General features: G+C 42.3%; 1 protein-coding gene and 1 long non-coding RNA gene across 2 annotated transcripts in view; one reads left to right on the top strand and one right to left on the bottom strand.

Annotated features, from left to right (window-relative positions):
* adam33.L (ADAM metallopeptidase domain 33 L homeolog) overlaps nucleotides 1–26,649 on the top strand; it is a gene marked incomplete at its 3' end in the record, with an annotated part of 65,046 nt that overhangs the window by 19,016 nt on the left and 19,381 nt on the right. The window contains 2 exon segments of the mRNA NM_001087445.1: nucleotides 754–833; nucleotides 24,917–24,990. Of these exon segments, the coding sequence (NP_001080914.1) occupies nucleotides 754–833; nucleotides 24,917–24,990 (154 nt within the window).
* On the bottom strand, nucleotides 292–25,122 carry LOC121401558. Its single transcript, XR_005966353.1, has 3 exons — nucleotides 24,894–25,122; nucleotides 3,403–3,456; nucleotides 292–368 (listed from the first exon to the last, which is right to left on the bottom strand). It is a non-coding gene; the product is annotated as an uncharacterized LOC121401558 (long non-coding RNA).

The following is a 26,649-nucleotide window of genomic DNA, read 5'->3' as shown; positions in this document are numbered from 1 at the left end:
AACATACACTGCCATTGAGAATAAGAGACTGAAGGGTTTCAAACCCCCCGAAATCTCAGGGACTTGTATGCAACATATGTGCTGTTGGTGCAGCAATTGCACGTTGAAAACCGCTGTTTGGGCTCACAAGCATCGTTGACTTAAATTGCTGCCTGTATCCTCCGGAACAAGCTTTCATTTGATACTTTACTGAACATTTATGGCAATATAGTAAACCCAACTTAAAAACGAGTTCTAAGGAAATATAGGGGTTATGAAGGTCTTACCTCAGCTGTTTTTCTGCACTATAGGGTTTGTGGTTGGAGAGGTGGGGGTGCAGGAAACAGGAAACCAATCATTTAAGCCTTCGGAGCTTTCTTGGAAGGCACCTGCAATTGCACATATATCAAGATTATCTTTAAGAGTGTTAAAGCAGATCTAACAGGCTGAATAAACTGTGGGTTGTATCTAAATACTTCAAGCCTAATGGGAGGCTGAGCAGCCATGTTGTTTGATCTGCTGAGTGAGGCTTTTTGCAGACACTTGGTGCCACTTATTCCAATAAATACTGGGCCAGTCATTGCGATTCTAACCACCTTTATTTATAAAGTGACAATATCACGATTCCCGTGTTTAAAATCTAGTTGAGAAGTTATTTGACACCATGAAAGCAAATAACCCAACACTTTGTTTCCCCTCCTATGACACAAACGCAGATACGTTGATGACGTTTCTTCAATCACACTTCATGATGTCTGTTTGTTCACATGACAGGGGCCCACCAAGGAGAGCTGGTCACTGCCTTCTGGCTGCAGAATGGAAGAGCTAAGAGATCAGTAGATCTGCTGGATAAGGTCAGTGACTCAATCGGGAAATGTAAAATGACTAAAAAATGTTTTATATTTATGAAAGTTACAAACAGTCTGTTTGTGGAAGAGAAACATGTGTTGCTCTGTCGCTGTGTATTATCATTTCAGTTAGTAGTTGCAGTGCAGTTTACGTGTAGCTCATATATCATTATGCATGTTCTGTATTACAAAGTGTTATGAGTGGCCAGACAAAACTATGCAGGAGGAGTCAATGCAGCAATGTAGGAAAAGGCTGCTGGGTCCCAGTGTGTGTTGTACTGGAGTTACTTCTAGACCCACTTAAAAGCAAACAGATATCACTGTAGCTCACAGATTACGTTTTTTATTTTTCATCCCACGGTGGTATCCTGTGCCGATATCCCAAAGGCGATTCATCTGACACGTTTCGTGCCTATTGGGGCACTTACACATAGGCTATGAGTAAGTGTCCCAATAGGCACGAAATGCGTCAGGCCTTCATCTGTATGTCCCAATAAATGGTTTGAACTTCTAACTAGGGATGCACCGGCCAAACCCTGGAATCCTTCACGAAAGATACAGCTGAATACCGAAACGAATCCCAATTTGCATATGCAAATTAGGGGTGGGAAGGGGGAAAACTTTTTTTACTTCCTTGTTTTCTGAAAAAAATTCACGCATTTTCCCTCCCCACCCCTAATTTGCATATGCAAATTAGGATTCAGATTCGGTTCAGCCGGGCAGAAGGATTCAGCCGAATCCAAATTGTGCTGAAAAAGGCCGAATCCCAAACAGAATCCTGGATTTGGAGCATTGATCAGGCTGGCCGGAAAATGTTGATCGGGCACCTTTGAAGGCACCCAAACATCGGCCATTTTTAGTGCTTAATCGTCAGATACAGGTAGAATTCTATTGTTTATACCTGTATATCCGACGATTCAGTTCTACACGTGTGTATATTGAAACAAACAATCTTTCCTGGAAAGATCGTAATTGGAATGTCTATGACCACCTTTAACCTTCGTACAATTGCTGCCTATCAATTAATGGCCAGAGCATTTTCTGATTTGTTTTTTTACTACTTTATTTAATCTGAATGGTTAAAGGGATACTGTCATGGGAAAAAAACATTTTTTTCAAAATGAATCAGTTAATAGTGCTGCTCCAGCAGAATTCTGCACTGAAATCCATTTCTCAAAAGAGCAAACAGATTTTTTTACATTCAATTTTGAAATCTGACATGGGACAGACATTTTGTCAATTTCCCAGCTGCCCCTGGTCATGTGATTTGTGCCTGCACTTTAGGAGAGAAATGCTTTCTGGCAGGCTGCTGTTTTTCCTTCTCAATGTAACTGAATGTGTCTCAGTGGGACCTGGATTTTACTATTGAGTGTTGTTCTTAGAGCTACCAGGCAGCTGTTATCTTGTGTTAGGGAGCTGCTATCTGGTTACCTTCCCATTGTTCTTTTGTTTGGCTGCTGGGGGGGGAAAGGGAGGGGTGATATCACTCCAACTTGCAGTACAGCAGTAAAGAGTGATTGAAGTTTATCAAAGCACAAGTCACATGACTTGGGGCAGCTGGGAAATTGACAATATGTCTAGCCCCATGTCAGATTTCAAAATTGAAGATAAAAAAATCTGTTTGCTCTTTTGAGAATTGGATTTCAGTGCAGAATTCTGCTGGAGCAGCACTATTAACTGATTCATTTTGAAAAAAAATGTTTTTCCCATGACAGTATCCCTTTAACTGCAGGTCGGAAGATTGGCACTGACAGTTGTTGGTCCAACCTAGGCTAATAATGTGCACGCCTATGGCCAGCTTTAGTCTCACTGTTGGCCTATTTACTACAGTGGCGTGTTTGTGCGCTCTCTGTCAGCATAAACAGTAGAAGGAGTTGAGCCGAGGGGAAGCTGATGAGGACGGAAGAGCTGGTCATTACGGGAAAATGACATTGCTGACAGTAGAATCTTAACGATGGATCATTTCCTGATATCTGTCTCTGCTTGTCTGACTAACAGCCCTTCCTGCTGCCCTCCAGCCGCCCGTGCTGCACCCTGCTCATAAGCGGAACTCACGCTGCACAGCCAGGATGATACCAGAGAAAACAGGATTATCACATGAAATATCAGATTAGCAGATTGTTGCTATGTGTCATGGGCTGATTTTACCGCGTTTGTATTCGTTTGTTCAGTAGCAGCTGATAAAAGATTTTTTTCCAGGAGACGACGTGTGCTAACATTCTTTTCTAGGGAATAGATTGTGGGATATCCCAGAATCCACAGGGTACAGACCCGTAGCAAGAAATGACTTTCCCAGGGCCCATACCCTCCCTTGTTTTATGGTTTCTTACACTGCTCCGTTCTTTATCCCCATGGAAAAACAAGACACGCCTGTGTGATAATCAGAGACAGATGGATACGATATCCTCTACAATAATAACCCCCTCCATCATTCTTCTCCATCTGTCCTAAAGGAGAGTAAGACTCGTGGTCATCCAGACAGTTAGGGTTTCCTTGTCATGGGAATTTTCTTTTAATACATTTGTAATTATCCTCCAGGGCCACTAGGTTACTAGTACCTAGTCTCATCTCTTACCTCTAGGGCTAATGTAATACATCCTTCCGTTTGGGCTTGGGAACACCACAACCACTGAAAACATACAAACATATCTGAGGTCAGTATAGAGCAATGAGAAGTACATTTCATATACAATAGGGACAGTTGGTAAGTGGTTTCATTGTTGGTTAGGGTGTTCCTCATTGATGTTTATAGGTGCCGGTTAACTTCAGTGCTGTACAGTAAGTCATGTGCAGTAACCAGTGCACCTCTTTTAATTACTATGGGCCAATAAATATTATAGGTACAAGAAAGTTCCAAGCTGTTTGGTCAGATCATCAGCTCGTTGTAGCAGCAAACTGGGCTTGGAGCTATCTGCTAAATGGGGATACCAAACTGAATATGGGGCATGAGAAGAGCATGCATCTTGCACCAAATGCAAAATAATTTCTCTTCGTGTCTGGCACAGGTGCCATCTTGCTTGCTCTCCATCACTCCTCAACCTGGCAGATGTCCTTGACTTGCTTCTCCAAGGAGATGGGTCAGAACTTAAACACACTCAGGAGACTCATTGCCAAAAAGTAATTCCAAAGTTCCAGTATTGCTGCAGCTCAAAGAGTTATTTAACCCAATTAAATGGACAAATCTCATGGCTACAGAATCATTGTGACCTAATTGTACTCATTTTGGGATGATTGCTCTCTATTTGGGTCATAGCAAATCCCTCCCCCCGGTAGAAGTTTATATTCCTATGCATGCATAACGATAGATGTAAGTGGAGCGATTGTGAATTGAGTGCTGAGAGCACATATGGAAATGATTCCAAGTTTCTCTCTTGGTTCCCTTGTTCCCCACCTCTCCCAGCTCATGTCTGTCCAAACACGGCCCTGTTGTGTATGCTGGAGCAGGCAGAGGGATGTTATTGTAATTCTAAGGTTGGGGAGATTTTATTGCAAACAGATCTCCTACCCTGGGACTTTCTCACCAGTCCTCAATTTCCTTCTGCTTCAGTCTGACGCAAGAAATCATTAACTCTTGGGTTCCGCTTAACCTCAACTCTTACAAAACATGAGTTTTTTTTTTTTGTTCCTTCTTTAATTTGATTGGGGTGATTGTAGATTTCTTCCAGGAATTCGGATGATTAGAAGGAAAGAGTCAACAAAATATGGGTTCAGTGGCACCTCCAAGATCCCAGTTTTTGCTTTTTGGAGGGTGTCGCAGCAGTAACTCTTCCGTTTAAGCAGGTCAAATGGACCACTAGACTAATAAATATTTGCAAATGTGCTTTCAGATATTTACAATAAAGGACCTTGCTGTTGGCTGTGCCTGTATGATGTGCAATTTAGGGTGTGGCAGGGGGATGCCTACTTGCCTCTCTGTCTGACGTTATTTCACTAATACATTGATGACTAACCGTCAGCCCTGTATTCATTGGGGGAGCTGCTCTGAAACAGAACAAAGAGACCTGTGGAAATTTGCACTAAGCCTTAGGCAATGTTCAAAGATATAACGAACTGTGCCTGGTTTTGCTCCTTGCCTGCTTCCTTAATCTTTCCAAATGACCCCTACCGCACAAAAATGTCCTTTTTATAATGCCCACATTGCGTTCAGCTTAACAAATAGCCCCTATGATGTTTCCTAGTAGGTAGAGCCTCAGTTTTATTGGGAATTGACAGACATGTTGCTATACTATGTTTGACATTGAGAGCTGGCGGAAATTAAGGAGGAAGTTTACTTTTGAGTTCAGTATGCTGTAACCGATGACACTGAAAAATATATCTTTTTTACTGTGTACTGGGTTCTTGGGTCATTGACTCTACCAACCAGGCATTTGTTTGGATATGAGAATGAAGGATGGCAGGAGAGGGCTTAACCAGGGACATGAGCAATGGGAAAAACATGATCAGGGTCAGTTGGGTGCAAAGTGGCCTTTAATGGGATCCCACGCCCTTACAAATCTGCAGTCCATATTCCCTCTGCTCCAGTATGGATGAACCCTCTAGTGAGGGTGTGACCAACATGTGGCCGACTTCCTAAAGGTTCCCAAGAAGTTCCCATTTCTCTGCCTCCCTCCCCCAAGGTCTAGCACTTGTGTCGGGCAGTGGGATTAGTGCAAGGCCCTCTCTGTGAAAGGCGCATCTGCTAGTAATTAGGTGCTTTTTTTTTCCCTTCATGTCAAGCAGAGGGGAAGTCAAAGAAACCGCTCCATGCTATGTTTGAAATGAGAATCCTTCTCTTAACTCTCATTGCTTCCTCTATAACCAAGTGCAAAGCCGCCCCAGCTGTTTTGGACAAAGACATTTAAGTAATTTGCAACGTGGTGAAATGTTTAAGCGCAAGCTATTTATCAATTTATAGAGCCAGATAATCGGCCGGCCAAGTTGTTTAAGTACAAAATGCCTGAGACGCCAGCTCATTTTTTTTTTTTTTTCCCAAGCCCGTGGGGAACTGGAAATATCTGCAGTTAAGGCTTTATGTTTTTCATGTTTGAGACTTTCAGTTTAGGGAAAGAAGTAAATGCAAACTGGAGCTAAATCCTTTCAGTTTATATTGTGTGCCAAGAGGAGAGTTTTTGGACACTTGGACGGATTCTGCCGCCATGGGGTGTTCTCACTTTTCAGACTATACAGACATCCGAGTGCTGACTTGGTTTCCTGAGTTATTCCCACCAGGCAGCACTAACCAGAAGAATGATATCCATGGAGATACTCCAGCCTCTCTTGGTTCTGTGGAACCTCTGAATATAGTGTATTAATAAAAGCACAGTCAGTAGGTCAGGCTTTGGCAACCTTTTATAGCTTCATATTGCCCAGAACAAAGAGTAGCACAAAGAGTTTTAACCTCTGCCAGGGCAATGGCTATGAGAGGATACCAGAAAATGTATATGCAGACTGGATAGCCCTCTAATCCACAGGGAGGGAGTTCTATTTACATTGACATTCACAAATAGTTACATGGTAAATTGGGATTGCAACAAGGCAGAGACACATCAACTACAGCCCTTCCATGTGATCCACCAAAATCACTGACCAAATTAATAAGGCAAAGACGAACTTAATGGGTGCACTCCTGTGTGGTTTCACATCAGTTCTTGTGTGTTCAGTTGCTGGAGAGGATGATGTCCTGGAAAAGCAGCTTAGATACTTAGAGATGGGAACTGAGGGGCAGAGCAGCAGTGAAATAATCATTACAAGTACACCGAATCCACAGCACTGCAGGCCAAGCTTGGCCACTACCCTACAATGATCAAACTGACGCTGTGCAGAGAAACAGCTCGAGCTCTTACTGCCAGAAGAGAGAACTGTACAGACAAACCTGCCTTCCAACCAGCCAGGAAAATGTCAGAACTATATGACTTGTATCCGGAGAGAAGAAATCCAGGCCCTAAAGAAGCTGCCCACCTGCGCTTCCCTGGAATGGGAACAAGAGGCTGGCACTTCACCTGGCACGTACAGCATGGGCAATTAGTCTGAGCCAGTACACTGCCCTGAGCTTGGAAACAGAAATATCCAGAACACTCTGCTGGTGTAGTGATCATAATGAGACAGAAGATGAGACATCGGGGCAAATTCACTAAGCGCCTAACGCTAGCGTCAATTCGCTAGTGTTACTTCGCACCCTTACGCCTGGCGAATTTTCGCTACGGACGTAACTACGCAAATTCACTAACGCGCGCAGTGTACTGAACGCTACCTTTTACGCTAGACTTCCTTCGCTACCTCAGACCAGGCGAAGCGCAATAGAGTAGATAGGGATTGCTTCAAAAAAAGTTCACATTTTTTCTAAGTCCCAAAAAACGCTGGCGTTTTTTCTATATTATGGGTAATAGGCTGAAAAAGATTGAATTTTTTTTTGGGGGCTCCCCTCCTTCCCCCCTACATTTCCTAACGCATGGCAACTTAACTATACAGTGGGCACATGTGTAGGGCAAAAAAATAAATTTATTTGATGTTTTGAAGGTTTCCCAGGCTTGTGTAGTTCTGCTACGTATTCCTCCATTGAAATTTGAATTTGGCGCCGTATGCTAGCGTAACTTCGCTTCGCGAATCAACGCTAGCGCAACTTCGCAACCTTACGCTACCCCTGAGCGCAACTACGAATCTTAGTGAATTTGCCCCATGGTCTATGGAAAATCTCTACGCAGGTTATGAGTAAACTGAAGGGGCTGTTCCTGCAGAATTATGCTTGGTACAGTGCAATACTGATGAATATTCATGTTGGCATAGATTTATGGGATCTCTGTATACAAATGACGAGCAAATAATTACATTTTTGGCTCTTTTTGGCTGGCAATGCAATGATTGTTGGTAAGGGGTAATCACTACAGGAGGGGTAGATTGTGGCAAGGCTAAAAATAATAGAGGCAGGCAAATAAAGTCTGCTGACTTGGCACACATGTTTGGGGCCAAAATAATAACTCCCCAACTGATATCTAGTGAGATATGTCTGGTGAGGCCTGCATTTGGCTGTGGTTCTGTGCAGGCTATGAATGTGATCTTGTTAGAGGCCCTCAGTTTGGTTCAGCACCTACGTGGCCAAAACAGGACAAAGATCTGCCGCCATTTGCTGACCTTGTGGGCAGGTCTCTAATAAATCAGAATAAGTCCTTCCTGGCACAGACAAATAAACAAATGAGGACTGAAGGCCCCCAAGTATTCACTGAAACACAATGCTTGCCCCCAATAATTATAAATATTTACAGAAGATTTCAGCTTTACATGTACATATTAAATGTGGCCTTTTACGTGAGCAATGACAGGCTATGGCCAAAATCAGAGATGAAAGCTTGGCGGAGGCTGGTATAACCCTCACATCTGTTTCCATAGATGGTTTGGTTGTTACATGGAATCTGCCCCATGTGATACTGTACTTGTCATGTTTTCTGATTAATTATTCAAATCCCCTGTGCCATATCCGGTCTCTTACTGTGGCTCATTCCCACCCATCCTGCTTTTTGCTGAAAAACACCCCGCGTTCACTGACAGTGAGCAATCCTGGTGTCAGCGGGACAGTAATTATCATGAAAATCAAATGTCATATTTTTATCGGAATCGTCAAAAATGCATGAAAACCATGCTGTGTACCCAGTGTCTTTGCTTCCCCCCGATGATTGTCTTTCCAAGAATCCAGAATTCCTGCTCCTCTGTTTACCGCTGAGTGTGCAGTCTTTATGCACCTGGGGCACCTTAATACACTCCAGCTAAAAAAACATGAAGCACCCTATAAATTGGTGAACTGCACCTCATATTGTTCTAGTGCATGTAGAGGGCCTGTTGTTTTTCGTTTCTATACAGAGTATATTTTTAAAGGGATACTGTCATGGGGAAAAAAAATTTTTTTCAAAATGAATCAGTTAATAGTGCTGCTCCAGCAGAATTCTGCACTGAAATCCGTTTCTCAAAAGAGCAAACAGATTTTTTTATATTCAATTTTGAAATCTGACATGGGGCTAGACATATTGTCAATTTCCCAGCTGCTCCAAGTCATGTGACTTGTGCTCTGATAAACTTCAATCACTCTTTACTGCTGTACTGCAAGTTGGAGTGATATCACCCCCTCCCTTCCCCCCCCCCCCCCCCCCCAGCAGCCTAACAACAGAACAATGGGAAGGTAACCAGATAACAGCTCCCTAACACAAGATAACAGCTGCCTGGTAGATCAGCCTGCCAGAAAGCAGTTCTCTCCTAAAGTGCAGGCACAAGTCACATGACCAGGGGCAGCTGGGAAATTGACAAAATGTCTAGCCCCATGTCAGATTTCAAAACTAAATATAAAAAAATCTGTTTTCACTTTTGAGAAATGGATTTCAGTGCAGAATTCTGTTGGAGTAGCACTATTAACTGATGTGTTTTGAAAAAAACATGTTTTCCCATGACAGTATCCCTTTAAGTACAGTAAAAAGAGGCATTTCCTTTCTTACTGCCTTGGTGGCACCTGATGGATTTTCACTGTGAGGTTTTGGAAAGCTCAGTAACAAATCTCATTATGATCTTCATAGTTTAATTAGGTTAACAACACAGCTCGTGTGCCTTATTACATAATATTTTCCTTATTTGAGGTGTTGTTCCATGATACCGCCTTCTTGTATGTAAAACAAGGAGACAAAACAACAGAGTCAAGAACATTGTCACCAATTCTATCCGCGTTGACTTCGCAGCAACAGTTTCCCATGTAGTGCGACGATTATCAGTCATTCCTCGTGAGGGTCGTTTTATATTAACGTGATGGAGCCCTGGTGCCAACATCTTGCTGCTAGCTGAACACTTCTATTTCCATTTCGGTGGTCTTCACCCCTGGTCTTTGGCTTTGTTGGGCCAGTAATTTGGACAGGAAACCATAGCAGCAACTGCTATAAATTAGCTATCGCAATTTGGAAGTTAATCACTGTATTTAATCTCACTTCTCTTTTCTTAGTTAAAGTTTTTGAGAACTGTACACCCCCTCCTTTCGGTATAGTTACAGTAGATTAATCTGAAGTTTCGTCTTGCTGAAAAATCCAACTTTTGTTGTCAAATGGATGGTACTACTTCTTTGCAGGATAATCCTGCATGAGATGAGGAACCTGCTAGTGTAAAGGCAGGGAAGTTGGGGATTCCATATAAAGGAGATGTCACCCATAATCATGGATACCTAGTGTGCAGCCCTCCAGCTGTTTCTGAAATGCAACTCCCTGTGTAAAATGATTTAAAATGACCATGGTAATTGAGGTCCATCTGAGGTTGCACTCCTAGAGCTGCCCCACGTTGTCCCCCCACTCGGGGGCAGATTTATCAAAATGTGAGTTTAGAATTCACCACAATGAAACTCCCATAGGAATGGGAATTGAAAGTGAGTGAGTTTTTCTGTGGTGAGTTCTAATCTCACATTTTGATAAATCTGCCCCTTGATGTTTCCACACTGGGAGGCCCATTCATGTGAATTTGTTTTTACTAAATAAATTCAAATATATATAATATGATTTGACATTTAAAACTTGAACGAATATTACCAACCCGAAAACTCTAATCGAATTCGAATAAACTCAAATCAAGTTTTTTCTCCGAAGGAAGGCTATTAACATCTTCAAATGGGTCACTGGGCCTCTGCCATTGACTTCTACATGAATTTGGCAGATTTTAGGTGGCGAATAGTCAAATTTGAATTGTTCCCAGCGTCCAGGTATGATAAATCTTAAAATCAAAATCGAGTTAAAATTATTCCCAACTTGAATTTGTGAGTTTTGACCAATAATCCAACTTGAAAATTCGAATTTCCAATTTGAACCTTGATAAATCTGCCCCTTGAAGTCCCAACACATAGGGATTATTAATTAAAATCTGAATGTTAAAATCTCAATAAATTCGAGTTTCTTTCACTAGAAAACTCAAATTTTTAGAGGAAAAAAAAATCTTAATTTTACAAGATCTAGGGGCAAATTTATCAAGGGTCGAATTTCGAAGTTGGAAAAACTTGGAAATTCAACCATCGAATTGAAGTTGAAGGGTTTTTTTCATCGAATTTGGCCATTTGTGGTCGTAAGATCGAACGATTAAATCCTTTGAATCGAATGATTTGAAGGATTTCCAAAAACTTAGAAAACTGCTCTAGAAGGTCCCCATAGGCTATTCGATTATCAAATGGTCAAATATTCAAACTATTTTTCTTCGAATTGAAGTCGTAGTATCCTATTCGATGGTCGAAGTATCCAAAAAATTACTTCGAATTTCGAATTTTTTTACTTTGAAAATTCCTGAGAATTCACTTGTACCCTTGATAAATCTGCCCCTTATTATAGCCTGATGCTGCAAAAAGCCCAAATACGAAAAAACCCACCATCTCAGACCTGTTGTATAAGTCAATGGGGGAGGCACTTGTCTCAATTTGAAGTTTTCGTGGTCTGCACAACAATTTGACTTTATCTGGGTTTTCAGGCAAAAACTCCAAAAAATTTGAGCAATGTGTGAAAAAATCCCCCCAAAAAATAATAGCGATTTGGGATTTTATCGAGTTTTTCTGTGATCTGATTATTTTTAATAAATAAGCTAAAATCATGCATGGGAGTTTGGTCGTTGTTTAGTTGTGGTTTTTCTTTTAATAAATATGAGATAAATTCAGATTTAAGTAAATAACCCCTTTGATGTCCCCACGGTTGCCCTTTAAAAGATTCTTTCTGTAAAGCTTCAAAACAATCCTTAGATGTAGAGAAAAATCCCCCCTTACCAATAATAACTGTCTTTCATTCCCAGGAACTTTCTCCTCTTTCTCGGGTCTGTTTATCTTCATTGCCTTTATTTTTATCGTGGAAGTCATTGTATGTAAATGTGCTTCATTTATTGCCTGATCCTGTATAAATACAGACATATACTGTGGCATCCAGGGCCTGCGCAGTGATTTCACTGTATTGGCATCTCCCGGCAGTTACACGGGGCCGCCTGTGTGACAATGTGAAAGTGGAATAATCTAGATATGTCTGGTGCCCATATTTGGTGAAATAAATTGGCCGGTCCATTACAGAGCCACAAATCCAAGCTCTGAGCATTTCAATGAAATGAGTAAAAGTGTTGGAAATAACCCAATGTTGTTACTCAGTATTAACTCTTGCACAAGGGCACGGTGATGAAATCAGTTTAGGAATTAAGAATGTTAAAAAAAACATGATATATTATATGTTTAGGTCCATTTGTACTAAAAGTGGCCATACACAGGGTCTCTTCCCGATATGTCCACCTTGAGGTGGGCGATGTCGAGCTGATCCGCTCGTGGGCCCTAGAGCCCAACAATCGGATCATAATGATGGGTAGAGGGGTGGTCGGATCGCAGGATCGCATAAACGAACAGATGTGGTCCGCGATCCGATGAGAATTTTAGTCCCGTCCAATCGACATCTGGCCGACTTTCGGCCAGATATCGATCGAGGAAGCCCGTCGGAGGGCCCCATACATGGGCCAATAAGTTGCCGACTCGGTCTGTCTGCAGCTTTTATCGGCCCGTGTATGGCCACCATTACTGGCAGACAGCATGGTAATGAAGTCTATTTGCTATTTTAATTTTCCAGTTGGCTTCAGGCTGGTTACGCCTTGTGAAGGTTCTAATGTTCTTATTGGCCTAGTAATCGGAAACATTCTAATACTCTGAAAGAATACAGGTTAATCCTAACCCTGATTGGCTGGTCTGAAAGAGTTCTAATGCTCTGGTTGGTCTAGCCCAGTGAAAGGTTAATAGTTTCCCATGTTTGAGCGGCAGATCTATGGAGCTCTTGAGCAAAAATCCCTTGAAGGGCCACATCATATCAAGCAGCCTCCAGTTGGACAGCCCTGGTCTAACACTTGACCACTTAAAGAGTCGGATTTCGAATTCATGTGAGATTTTTTCAACTCCTCTTAACTCCAATAAAAATCAAAATTCGAACAATCGAAAATGTATTAATAAAATAGATTTTTCTTTAAAGTCGCACGAAAACTCGAATCGAATTCAAACTCGATTCGTGTTTTTTCTCCAAAAAAAACTTGAATGTCAAGAAGGCTGCAAACATCTCCAAATTGATCCCTGGACCTCTCATGTTGACTTAAAAAGCAATTCCCAGGTGAGGTCCCACTGAGACCCATTCAGTTACATTGAGTAGGAGAAACAACAGCCTGCCAGAAAGCAGTTCCATCCTAAAGTGCTGGCTCTTTCTGAAAGCACATGACCAGGCAAAATGACCTGAGATGCAGCTACACACCAATATTACAACTAAATACACTTGTTGGTTCACGAATGACATTTTATATTGTACAGTGAATTATTTGCAGTGTAATTTAGAAATAAAAACTCTTGACCGAATCTCTTTAAACATGCTCACGGCATGGAGAATCTCGGGCAGTGCTGCCCTAAACATACACAGACAGGAGTTTATAGGAAACAACACTATATTTGTCAATAACTTGTCCCCTAACTGCCCCAGAAAAAGATCGCTAATATTAAGCGGAACTAGACAAAATGACAGCTGCCACAGATAAACCACCGTTTTCCTTCCTGTTGCAGGAAAAAACACTGATAAAACAGGAAGCACACACACCACTGACACAACATGTTGATTTACTGAATTTGAGCAAAATACTATCACCTTGGGTTCCCTCTTACAATGCAGATCTGTGGCTTCTGTGGCTCTCTCCAGCTCTATCATTTAGTATTTAGCATCTTGTGGTCCTGACATGTACTTAAAAGAACAGTAACATCAAAAAATAGAAGTGTTTAAAGTAATACAAATATAATGCAGTGTTGCCTTGCACTGGTAAAACTGGTGTGTTTGCTTCAGAAACACTACTATAGTTTATATAAACAAGCTGCTGTGTAGCCATGGGGGCAGCCATTCAAGCACAGGATACACAGTAGATAGCAGCTTGTTTATATAAACTATAGTAGTACTTATCTGTTATCTACTGTGTATCCTGTGCTTGAATGGCTGCCCCCATGGCTACACAGCAGCTTGATTATATAAACTATAGTAGTACTTATCTGTTATCTACTGTGTATCCTGTGCTTGAATGGCTGCCCCCATGGCTACACAGCAGCTTGTTTATATAAACTATAGTAGTACTTATCTGTTATCTACTGTGTATCCTGTGCTTGAATGGCTGCCCCCATGGCTACACAGCAGCTTGTTTATATAAACTATAGTAGTACTTATCTGTTATCTACTGTGTATCCTGTGCTTGAATGGCTGCCCCCATGGCTACACAGCAGCTTGTTTATATAAACTATAGTAGTACTTATCTGTTATCTACTGTGTATCCTGTGCTTGAATGGCTGCCCCCATGAACTTCTGAATTGCTGCTTTAGCCTATGGGGGACCGCCTAGAACCTATTTGGAGTCAATTGGTGGACTTTTTTTGGGGGGGGGGGGAAACTTCGACGATTTTTTTAATTTAATAGTATTAATTTCGGTTGGTCTTTTTGAATTGGAATTTCAAAGTTTTTCAAATTCGAAATTCGACCCTTGATAAATCTGCCTTGATTAATCTATTTGTGATGTGGCTGCACCATAATAGGCACAGCAAAGAGGAATAGCATTATATGATATAGATGTTGTGCATTCCGCCAGCTTTTAAAGGGCAACACAGGCTACCAATCATTGATTGTACACGTGAATGAAGAATTATTGAGGTTCAGTGGAGAGTGCTCCTCAGCTGGCCCTTGTACCTCAGACACAAGCCTGAATTCCCGTGCCACAAGGATGTATCAGTGGGATGATAACTTTGCCTAGAGATGGCTAGTGCTGTGGCCACTGGTATGGACGGCAGCCAGAACCCCAGGAGCTAAAACAGCAGGACTTTGATGTTTTGGCCAGTTTTATCCAAGATACCATTGAATTGCTGCCGCAGCGAAAGGAAATAAAACTGCTCATTAACGTGCCCCCAAAACACATAATTAGAGATACTATTATCCCAGACGAGATTCAAATAACATTGTGTCCTGTTCCAGTCTCACTATATCACTGGCCAACAAAGGCCTCCGGGAGGGATAATTCCCACTTTGCATTGCTCTGCTGAGCAGACACTTCTACTTTATCTCTTACATTCCGACACCTTTTCCCTGCAGCCATACTTTACCTCCCAATGGGACAGGATTGCCCTGTGTCAACACACTGATAAGAGAAGATGCTGTGTTTGGCAAAGCGTTTACTGGAAGAATGGGGCATAGCTGGGAGGGGGGGATGAGACATAACTGAGTCATGTTTATAAAACATCTGTTGGAATGTTAGGATATACTGTACTTAAAGGTGAACTATTGCAAAAATGAACATTTTATATAAGCTTCAGCATATTGAAATAAGAAACTTTCTAAATACAATCAATTAAATATTCTGTGCTGTTTCTGAAATAATCAAGTTTAATCTTCACTATTCCTCTCTCAGCATCTGTTTCTCTTCATTCTCTCTTCATTCAGATGTATTAGAGCTCACTCTATTAAACTCACCAGACATCATGTCTCTCTACATGCAGAATTTGTGCAAAAGGCAGTTATTTTGTTAGATTTTGTTTGTACCGGAATCCGTTATTTGAGTGAGCTCTTATACATCTGCTAGGAAAGGAGCCCCCCTAAAGGTGGCCATAGACAACCAAACAAAACACAAATAAGAAAATCTAAAATTTTTAAAATCTTTAAATTTTCTTATTTGTGTTTTGATTTGTTATCCTCTGCTCATATCCTGCGGCTGACATCAGAGCCCATGATTAAGCGTGTAAGGGGGTTAAAGGGTTAAACACCGTCACCATGGAAACCCAGCTTGATCCAAGGATTAAAGTCCACACTCTTGATTATAACAAAAACTGGAACTGTTTATTTGGCACACTTTTTCATCAGTTGACTCTTCCACACATCAGGGCATACAGTTATACAATCCACGGGCAATATTAAACTTCTCCTTTACTGGCTAAGCCGACACTCCAAACACACAAAGGGTTTTCCCCGAAACCTTCCGAAGGACATCCCTTTCCAGGGTTACTCACCACCTCCCTGCTTCAGCCGGGCTAACACCACGCCAGTGCACCACTGACCTTTCAGGGTAGGAATTTCCTTGTGACACCTTCCGGTCCTACCAGTCCGGCATACGACCTATGCCCCTCTGGCCTACTCCGGATAGGACTTTTCTTTTCCCCCTCCTTCAGGATGTCCTTTTTCCTATAACTTCCACTTGCACCCTCACTGGCTTAGCCTTGGCACATATGCCACTACCTCCTCGTTGGGGTCTTAACTACCCATGCTAAATAGTCCTGACTATCTGAAATACCTAGTATTTCACACTTGTGCCCTCTCTCTATCTAAATCCAAATGCATGTGAACAACCCTTTGGGTGTGTCTCCCCTTTAAATACCTTCTTCAATTAGACACTACCCTAACACTCACTGTGCATGTGCTATTCTCACTACTGTACATGTGCTTTCCCTCTGTTACCCAGCATGGAACCTTTATCATCCATTTACATGACAACACTGCCATCTTGTGGTACATTTTACACATTACAGTCTTCCAACACATTTAACACTTTCAAACACTTAAACATTACTTTAACATTTTTACAGCACTCACATTCACTTTAAACATACAATACACATTTTCATGCACACAAACCAATCACCTTCTTACACTCGACACTTTTTAAATCAAGCACGTCCTCGTGCACACAACCAATCACACATGAAAATGAAAACAGACACAAAAGTTTGCATTTGCTTAAATAACTTGATTTTTTTTAGTAACAAAACCTTATTACCTTCATAAGGTTAGTAAAATTTTCAATATAAAACTGTAAAACAAGGCACACTTGTAAAACTGAACAATAAGTCCACAGTTAACCCCGGCTGGGTAACATCTTGACCAACTGGTGATACACCTTTCCATGGCATCGTTGAAACCAAACAGTTAACTGATTACCCCGACTGGGTAATCCTTTTCAATGTTAATAACCGAATAACAGTCTTTGTAAACTTTGCACTCACCAACAGTTCTGTGCATTCAAATAACAGTCCCTGTTTTCAGATCATCCGGGCGAACCAGTTCTTGGTGTTGACAAATGAGATGTAATACCTTGGGTGAGGTTTTTCCACGGTACCCCCACCCTCCAAGGGTACATCGACACTGAGGTGCCGCTCTGGGGTGTGCTTGGTCACACTCCGGACATAGTGCCGCATCACGGTGCGCCCTTGCCACCACATGGGAACAGTCTCCTCCAAGAGATCTTTCGCTCTCTTCCGAGTATCGCTGTCGGGGTGCACCAAACTGTATTCATCCAGTTTCAAAAAGGAGAGGATATCCTGCCGCACCCATTGCTCTAAGTTCTTTTCAACTTCGTCAAAAACATACTCCGGGGCATACGGCATGTAGAAGCCCCATTTCTTGCTAATCTCCAGGTTAATCTTCTTTTGGACCCGGGACACGGCCCTAAACTCTTTTTCCTGAGCTTTCCCCGGTAACACCCAGAATGTGCTTTCATCGTTCACCATTTGGGTATGTGGTGACCGATACACGCTGCTTCGGGATCCAGCACCCAACGACAATACACTCACCGGGGTTGATACCCTCTGCTTAACCTCGGGAACCACCGCCCTAACCGACTCAGTTACCGCGGGTACCGCCGTCACAGATACGGCGACTTCTGGGCTTCCCGTATGGGGTCCTGCCTCCCAATCCTCTTCCCATGGGGCCCCTTCTGATGTCCCGGCACTGTGCAGGTCTAGCCAAGAATCCACCCGAGCGATGGAGTCCTGCACCACTGGGGGTATGGGAACACTGGGCAGTGTACTGCTACTGCCCGTACGCCACGGCTTGTCGTTGGTGCGCAACGCCTTATGCATCATACCTGCTGCCGAGGTTGGTCGCGGGTCAGGCACTTCCACACCGCCATCCTTCACAGTATAGGGCGGCAGAGCCTCGTGGCTTGAATCGGAGCTCAGCGGTCTGGTTACCGCCACCTTGCCTGCTATCCGCGCAGCTTCTCCCTCCGGTACAGTAAGACGCCAGGCCTCCCATGCAGTCAGGCGCCGGTCGATGTCCTTCATCGATGCAGATAGCTGGGTCTTTAGGTAGACCGGGCCAGTGAAGTAATCCCGGATGCAAACCAGGCAATGTCCAGCCGCCCGCACTTCCGACCACTGGGCCTCGTCGCCGCAGTTCCCACACATGGGAACCATCACGATTGCTCCGTTGCGGCCAACTTTTTGGGCAAGACTCCAGTCCACATAAACCGACGGCCGGTGTCGGCCAGCTGTTTATCCGACATCTTGGTTGCGGAGGTACTCTGCATAGTAACAGGTGCGTCTACTCCTTCCAATCTCTCGGCACCACAGCACTGCGCCACTCCGCACGGTCTGTAGACTTTTAAGATGGCCACACTACTGTTTCCTGTTCCTGTGGCGCGAAAAGGGATCCCAGGCTGCTTGCCCACTTCCTGCCTGGTAAGTACTGTTACTTGGTATATGCTCTTCCGGTCACATCAATTGTAGCCAGCCAAATCAGGGAACAGTGCAATACACAGTCTCAAAACATACATCCAGGTATTCACAGGGGTTTCCCAAAGCACATACTCTTCCTTATCCTGTTCGCAGCGCCAAATTATGTAAGGGGGTTAAAGGGTTAAACACCGTCACCATGGAAACCCAGCTTGATCCAAGGATTTAAGTCCACACTCTTGATTATAACAAAAACTGGAACTGTTTATTTGGCACACTTTTTCATCAGTTGACTCTTCCACACATCAGGGCATACAGTTATACAATCCACGGGCAATATTAAACTTCTCCTTTACTGGCTAAGCCGACACTCCAAACACACAAAGGGTTTTCCCCGAAACCTTCCGAAGGACATCCCTTTCCAGGGTTACTCACCACCTCCCTGCTTCAGCCGGGCTAACACCACGCCAGTGCACCACTGACCTTTCAGGGTAGGAATTTCCTTGTGACACCTTCCGGTCCTACCAGTCCGGCATACGACCTATGCCCCTCTGGCCTACTCCGGATAGGACTTTTCTTTTCCCCCTCCTTCAGGATGTCCTTTTTCCTATAACTTCCACTTGCACCCTCACTGGCTTAGCCTTGGCACATATGCCACTACCTCCTCGTTGGGGTCTTAACTACCCATGCTAAATAGTCCTGACTATCTGAAATACCTAGTATTTCACACTTGTGCCCTCTCTCTATCTAAATCCAAATGCATGTGAACAACCCTTTGGGTGTGTCTCCCCTTTAAATACCTTCTTCAATTAGACACTACCCTAACACTCACTGTGCATGTGCTATTCTCACTACTGTACATGTGCTTTCCCTCTGTTACCCAGCATGGAACCTTTATCATCCATTTACATGACAACACTGCCATCTTGTGGTACATTTTACACATTACAGTCTTCCAACACATTTAACACTTTCAAACACTTAAACATTACTTTAACATTTTTACAGCACTCACATTCACTTTAAACATACAATACACATTTTCATGCACACAAACCAATCACCTTCTTACAAGCGCCCTAGGTGGGTGCGAAACGCGTAGGGCGGATGGAGATGCAAATATACATTTTTAACTTTGTATAAATAAAAGATATTTTTTAACTAATTTTCACTGGTCCTGTGGATCCGTTTCAGTGCCAGCCCTCTCAGCCCTGCTTCTTCTTCATATCGATATATACTGCCCCTTTAAGATTTAAGGTGAACTAAATAAAAATTTAATATAAGCTTCCTCACACTGAAATAAGAAACGTTCTAAAAACAGTCTCTTATTCATATCAGTGCATGGTTGCTAAGGTAATTTAGACCCTAGCGACCAGATGGCTGAAATTGCAAACTGGAGAGCTGCTGAATAAAAAGCTAAATAACTCATAAACCACAAATAATAAAAAATGAAAACCAATTGCAAATTGTCCCAGAATATCCCTCTCTACATCATACTAAAAATGAACGCAAAGGTGAACAACCCCTTTAAGGATGATTTACATCAGTATAGTGAGTCAGGCTTGGCAGTGATACTGGGGTGTGCATTCTGAGTGTGTGAGCGTGTCTGCTTGAATAGGGTTTGATCATCTCAATAAAGTGTATCACAACCACGGCAAGTAATGATCAGTCATGGTACTTGAGAACATGCAAAACAAGGAATTGCTGGCCCTAGTGAGTTACTGGAAGTTGCAGTTCAGCAATAGCATGACTGATACAGCTTGGGCTTTCCCATACGTGTGGCATACCTGTGTTGCTGCATGTGCTTTATCTACCGTATCAAAAACTAGCCCCCCCCATTTAGGTTTCTTGTGTATGGCACCGACTCTCTCTAAATTGGAGGTAAAACAAGGGAAATTAAAAAATATAGCCAAAGAGTGTGCATAGATACAGTAAATGGGGTAACCTGCCAGAGTGTGTCCTCTATTAAGTGCCCTTCCGGGATGTTATTGCATACCTATCAGCCTATCACCTATGTTAATAATGACAATGGGGTCGGAGAAAGGGGCATAATAGGGCATGGCCAAATAATCACCCAAATTCTGTTCCCAAAAGGTGGTTGTTACTATTGTTTCCCCAAAGCAGAAGTAATGAGAGAGATTAAAGGCCTACTAGTAATGTAGTTCTTGTGTGATAGGGCACTGGTCCACAACCTTTTTTGCCCAGGGACCGGTGTAGAGCCAAATTATTTTTGCAAGGATAGGTGGGAGGGGGTCGGCGTCCAATTTGGCGCAGGGTTAGGGTCCCATGTAACCGGTATATGCCTATGTGTAGGGCTGCAGTCTACACATTTCTTCTGGTTGCCCTCACAATTAAAGATGCTGTGGTCAGAGCATTGAGTCCCCTTCCAATAGTCCCTATTCTGAAGATACCATTCAAAGACCTAAAAAGGGAATGTGTACCTGGGTGTATCCAAGGTGGATTGGGGGTGCCTAAAATTGCCTTTATCTTGCAGTTACGCTACATCCACAGTTTTGTTTCTCTAGGAGTATTAGATCCAGACATTAAAGGAGAAGGAAAGGTGTTTTAACTTGGGAGTGCCAAAAGTTAGGCACCCCCAAGTGATCGCATGTACTTACCTGAAACCCTGGGTGGTGCAACTTATTAGGAGAAAACTGCACATGCCCGGGATTCTTCCAGCGAGCACCATGGAGCGATTGTATTAGTGCTTCTAGCTTCAAATATCGCGGGGCAGACACATGCGCAGTAGAATGAAAAGTACGGCTTTTTTTGTTAAAGTTCGGTTTTTCCCAATACTGCGCATGTGCAGCTGCAAGAAAAAAGAAGAAACCAGAAGACAAACGCTCCGTGATGCTAATTGGAAGAATCCTGGGGTGATGCAGTTTTCTCCTAATAGGTGCTCCGGCCCGGGGTTTCAGGTAAGTACATGAGATCACTTGGGGCTGCCTAGTTTTTGGCACCCCCAAGTAAAAAGACCTTTCTTTCACCTTTAAGGTAAATGAAAAGCCAAAAGCTACATCCAAGAGGAACTGAAATTAAGTTAACAACTAGTTGCAGAGCCACTACTACAGGTTCCCCAAGTATTGGTGATAGATGTAGAGCTGATGCTAAGTTATTTAGGAGAACCCCCAAAACTCAAAGCATTGCCATTGGTATGCAGTTATGCTGATTGTGTTGCTATTGAATGTTAATCTGGGGTTCCTTAATGAGAGAAAATCTAATGATAAGCAACTTTCCAATATCTGTAAGTTAAACATTTTTGATGGTTTTACAGCTGTTTGTAAATGTAATTGTAGTTGAAAGCAGTATTTGTTTATGAAGTTTTCTGATTTCAGGTTCTGACTGTGAAACAGGAACATTGTTTCAGGGGTCAGAACCTGCAGTGCAGAGCATAGAGATAGCCAGCCAAATACTGCTTTCAATTGGAGCGACAGGCAGGGGCAGATTTACACAGCAGGTACCCCTAGGCCCACTGTCGTTCATTGCTCCGTCACCTCTTATTCAATCAAATTTTCATCATCGAGTCTGAAGCACTGGGGATTGGTGCACAGGAAATTTTAAAAACTATTGTATCTTCTGCGCCTCTCCAGTGTTTGTGAACCAATGTGGGTGTGGTTGGGCAGCATGCCACCCCCTAAAATCCTGCCGCCCTAGGCCCGGGCCTTGGTGGCCTCTCCACAAATCCAGGCCTGGTGACAGGTCACAGGCAATTTGCAGATTCCTCTAAGTTTACCTGTGCCTCATATGTGAAGTCTGCTCAGCAGACAAGAGCTCCGGCCAGTGCCTCTGTATTGACAGTATTAAATGTGCAGGGATCTGGCATGTGCGTATAGCAGGGCTAACAACTGGTTAAAGGTGTATAAAGTAACCATGCTGCTAAGCATAATGTAGTGGTGCAGACAGATATTCCAACCATCCTTGTTATGTACACAAACCCCTACTGATATCCTGGGATTAGCGACTGCTTAGATTCCCCTTTCGCAGCCAAAAGGTTCAGATATGAAATCCTGGCCCCTTTTGTGCACCAGATATCCACTGTGGTGGGGGTTCCCAAAGGATTAAGGCCAATAACATTAAACCAAACACAGAGTTCACTGTTAATGTGTAATAATTGCTGATATCGATGGGCTGCCCACCACAGATATGGGGAAAAGGTTCTTTATTTAAGGTGCCTTCACAAGATTAGGTACTGAGTGTATAGCAGTCATTCTTGACCATATTGGAAGGCCAGTGAACTGTGAATGGGATGAATAAGATTGTGTATCAGTCGGGTGAGAAGCCTAAACGTGGCCATGTTCTACAAAACAAATTTTGGTATGATACTCGGTGAGTGTATGGTGGGAGACGAGCCGGCCAACATCAGCAGAAGACTTGGATATCGGTCGGCTCGTTGATCAGGCTGGCCAGAAAATTGTGATCAGGCTCTTTTGATGGCACCCGAACATCGGTCATTGTTAGTGCTGAAATGTCAGACACAGGTAGAATTCTATTGTTTCTACCCATATATATGACGATTCAGCTCTACAGATGTGTATTGAAACAAATGATCTTTCTTGCGACTAGGGTTGCCATCTTTTTAAAAAAAATTTACCAGCCAAAGGGCCGTGACGCAACAAGGGGCAGAGCCGGGGTTGTGCCGCAAAAGGGGCAGGACCACATCACACAAGGGCAAGATGAGGAAAAGAGTAAGTTTCCACCGGAGGGCAAGGGCTTTTGTTAAAGGGATACTATCATGGGAAAACATGGTTTGTTTCAAAAAGCATCATTTAATGGTGCTACTCCAGCAGAATTCTGCACTGAAATCCATTTTTCAAAAGAGCAAACAGATTTTTTTTTATATTCAATTTTGAAATCTGACATGGGGCTAGACATATTGTCAATTTCCCAGCTTCCCCAAGACATGCGACTTGTGCTCTGATAAACTTCAGTCACTCTTTACTGCTGTAGTCCCACTGAGACTGATTTAGTTACATTAAAGCAACAGTAACACCAAAAAATTTAAGTGTTTTAAAGTAATGAAAATATCATGTACTGTTGCCCTGCACTGGTAAAACTGATTTGTTTGCTTCAGAAACACTACTATTGTTCATATAAACAAGCTGCTGGGGAGCAATGGCAGGAATTGAAAAACAGTTATATGGCACAGGTTAACTAATGGATATAAGATAACACCATTAGACAGACAGAGATTATTTGCTATCTGCTGTGTAACCTGAGCCTTTTCTCCTTTGAATGGCTGCCCCCATTGCTACACAGCAGCTTATTTATATAAACAATAGTAGTGATTCTTAAGCATAGCAGTTTTACCAGTGCAGGGCAACACTGCATTATGTTTTCATTACTTTAAAACACTTTTATTTTTTGATGTTACTGTTCCTTTAAAGTGGACCCGTCACCCAGACATGAAAATCTGTATAATAAAAGTCCTTTTTAAATTAAACATGAAATCCAATTTCTTTTTTTTATTAAAGCATTCATAGCTGTTGTAAACTCATTTAAAAATATCAGCTGTCAATCAAATATTGCCTACCCCGCCTCTATGCCTAGGCATAGAGGCGGGACAAGCAATTACTTTCACTTTCCATTCAGCACTTCCTAGATGTCTCTGCTCTCCCTACATTCCCCCAGCTCTCTTAACCATTTAATTGTGTAACCAGGACATGGGGATAGACATTGGGTCCCTGTTTCCTGGTGCACAAACAAGATTCTGAGATGATACAAGACTTGTCTTAATAACAATGTCCACAAAATGGCTCCTGCCTGCTTGTTATAATTATGAATTCCCAGACTGATAGAAACAAGATTCAAATAATTTATACAGTGTAATTAAAGTTCATTTTGCTTGACTAACATGATAAAATAGGATTTGGAATAATTTTGTTTGGGTGACGGGTCCACTTTAAGTAGGAGAAATAACAGCCTGTTCCATCCTAAAGTGCTGGCACAAGTCACATGACTGGGGCAGCTGGGAAACTGACAATATGTCTAGCCCCATGTCAGATTTCAAAATGGAAAAAAACATGTTTCCCCATGACAGTATCCCTTTAAGGGTATTACAAATTACCAGCAGCTACATTGCCGGTAAATTTGTAATACCGGCCCTGGCAGGTGTTTTACCGGCCGGGTGGCAACCCTACCTGGTCACAAGAACGATAATAATTATTACATGTGTGGCCCCCTGTATGTGATGAAAAATAAAATGCCCATGTATGTTGTCAGTTTTGCAAGTCCTATTTTATGGGGGGGGGGGTAAGCTCAGGATAAAATTCATCAAGAAATATTGCACATCAGATCAGATGGTTTGATTTTGGTCTGAAATTCAGACAATAAAGTACTTAGAAATTAGGACTGTAACACATAGCAACCAATCAGATGTTTTCTTTTATTTTGGTAACTGTATGTGATTAGTAAAAGCTAAAGCCACTGCTTGGTTGTTGTGGTTTGCAGGTCGGGCTGATACAAATGATGGCTTTCTGTTAGTATAAACATATGTGTTTCTATAGTAAACCGGTTACCTCTTCACTTGTTGGATAACCCTATTAAACCTATATGACATTCTACTTTTCAGAGAAAAACTGGTTAAAATGCATTTTAAGCACATGACATTCACTAAACAATTACCTCTTTATTTTTGTTTCATGCAGGGGACTCCAGACGGGGGAGAGATTCTGGTGTCATCAGAAGGAAGGAAGTTCATCCTGAAAGTGGAGAGAAATCGGTAGGTTTTCTTGTGTTTTTCAATAATCAAGCTAATCATCGAAAATAAAAGTGTCATTGAGCAACGGATCAGATAGGTTTGAACCAGACCTGAAATGCATGACTGTGTTTTTTGCATATTATTGATCCCTAGGATGCAGTTCTTTCAGAAGTCTGAAGGAGCAAGAGCTCCCACTAGTGGCCAAAGCTCTATTACTCTTAGCACTGCTCTTCTACATCTTAAAGGGGTTGTTCACCTTTGAGTTAACTTTTAGCATGATGTAGAGAGGGATATTCTGAGGCAATTTGCAATCGGTTTTCATTTTTTATCATTTGTGGTTTTTGAGTTATTTAGCTTTTAATTCAGCAGCTCTTCCGTTTGCAATTTCAGCCATCTGGTTGCTAGGGCCCAAATTACCTTAGCGATGTTTCATTAATTTGAATAAGAGACTGGGAGAGGGACCCAAATAGAAAGATAAGTAATAAAAAGTAGCTTCACAGAGTATTTGTTTTTTAGATGGGGTCAGTGACTTCGCAGTTGAAACCTGGAAAGAAGAAGGAGAATAATTCCAAAATTATGAAAAATAAATAATTAAGATCAGTTGAAAAGTTGCTTAAAATTGGCAATTCGATAGCATACTAAAGGTTAACTTAAAGGTGAACCACACCTTTAATCAGGGGCAATTCTGCTATGAGTAAAAACTTTGCCTGACATAGCACTCTACCCAAACCTCTTCTTTTTTTTCAACCAGGATTTCTGCTCGTCGTGTATATGTTGAGAATTCAGTGTACTTGGGTGGGTGTTCAATATTTACAATTATATCAAAGATAGGTGTGCAAGACTTGGTTTTGGCTTAGAATTTCCCAGAGAGTTATAAATCACTATTCCAAGCAGTCCCACCCCAGCTCTTGTAAATACCCAGTGTATTTGCCCTTCCCATACATGTACATAACAAAGCAATGAATTCCAATTACGATCCATAATGGCTCCTAATTGTTAACTTGGAACAATGACATACAAGTTGTGTCTCCAGAATCCTGCAGACTTTCAGGTCTGGGCAGTGGGATATGAGCTCCACAGGGTGCAAGGTTGTTGGTTTTTATGCCCTAATGCCTTTGTAAATAAAGGAAGCTACAATGAGAGCTTTTTCCTTTAATGTCTGTAATAAACAGTACACGATTATCTAGAAATATCAGCTCTCTCATTAGCTTTTGCATTCTGTGCCAAGCACAATGGTCAGGTTGTTCTACTACAGTACAGGATATCTCAACACTCCTCTGTATCTGATATACTGCTTTTCACTGTGTTACTTCTCAACTCAGGCTTTAAATGATTCATTTATAATATATTAGTAATCAGGCCTCAGGTAGCACAAATATATCTGCTGTCATTATAGAAAAAATATAGAAAATATAGAAAATAGTTAAAAGAACAAATGGAATGCAATACTTTAGGTTCTGTGCAGAGGCTCCATATCACCACCAATGTGCCCAATCCCTCCATAGCACTGAAGGTGAATTGCTTGCTTGATTGCTTCCTAGTAGAGGCTCCTTATCACCACCAATGTGCCCAATCCCTATAGTTCTGAAAGGTGGACCTTCACTTAGAAATGCTCGCTTGATTGCTTCCCACTAGAGGCTCCTTATCACCACCAATGTGGCCAATGCTGCCATAGCAGTG

The sequence above is a fragment of the Xenopus laevis genome, chromosome 1L, assembly GCF_017654675.1.
Source record: "Xenopus laevis strain J_2021 chromosome 1L, Xenopus_laevis_v10.1, whole genome shotgun sequence".
Lineage (NCBI taxonomy): Eukaryota > Metazoa > Chordata > Amphibia > Anura > Pipidae > Xenopus > Xenopus laevis.
Note: the sequence above shows the minus strand (reverse complement) of the source record. Positions and strands in the feature narration are given on the sequence as shown.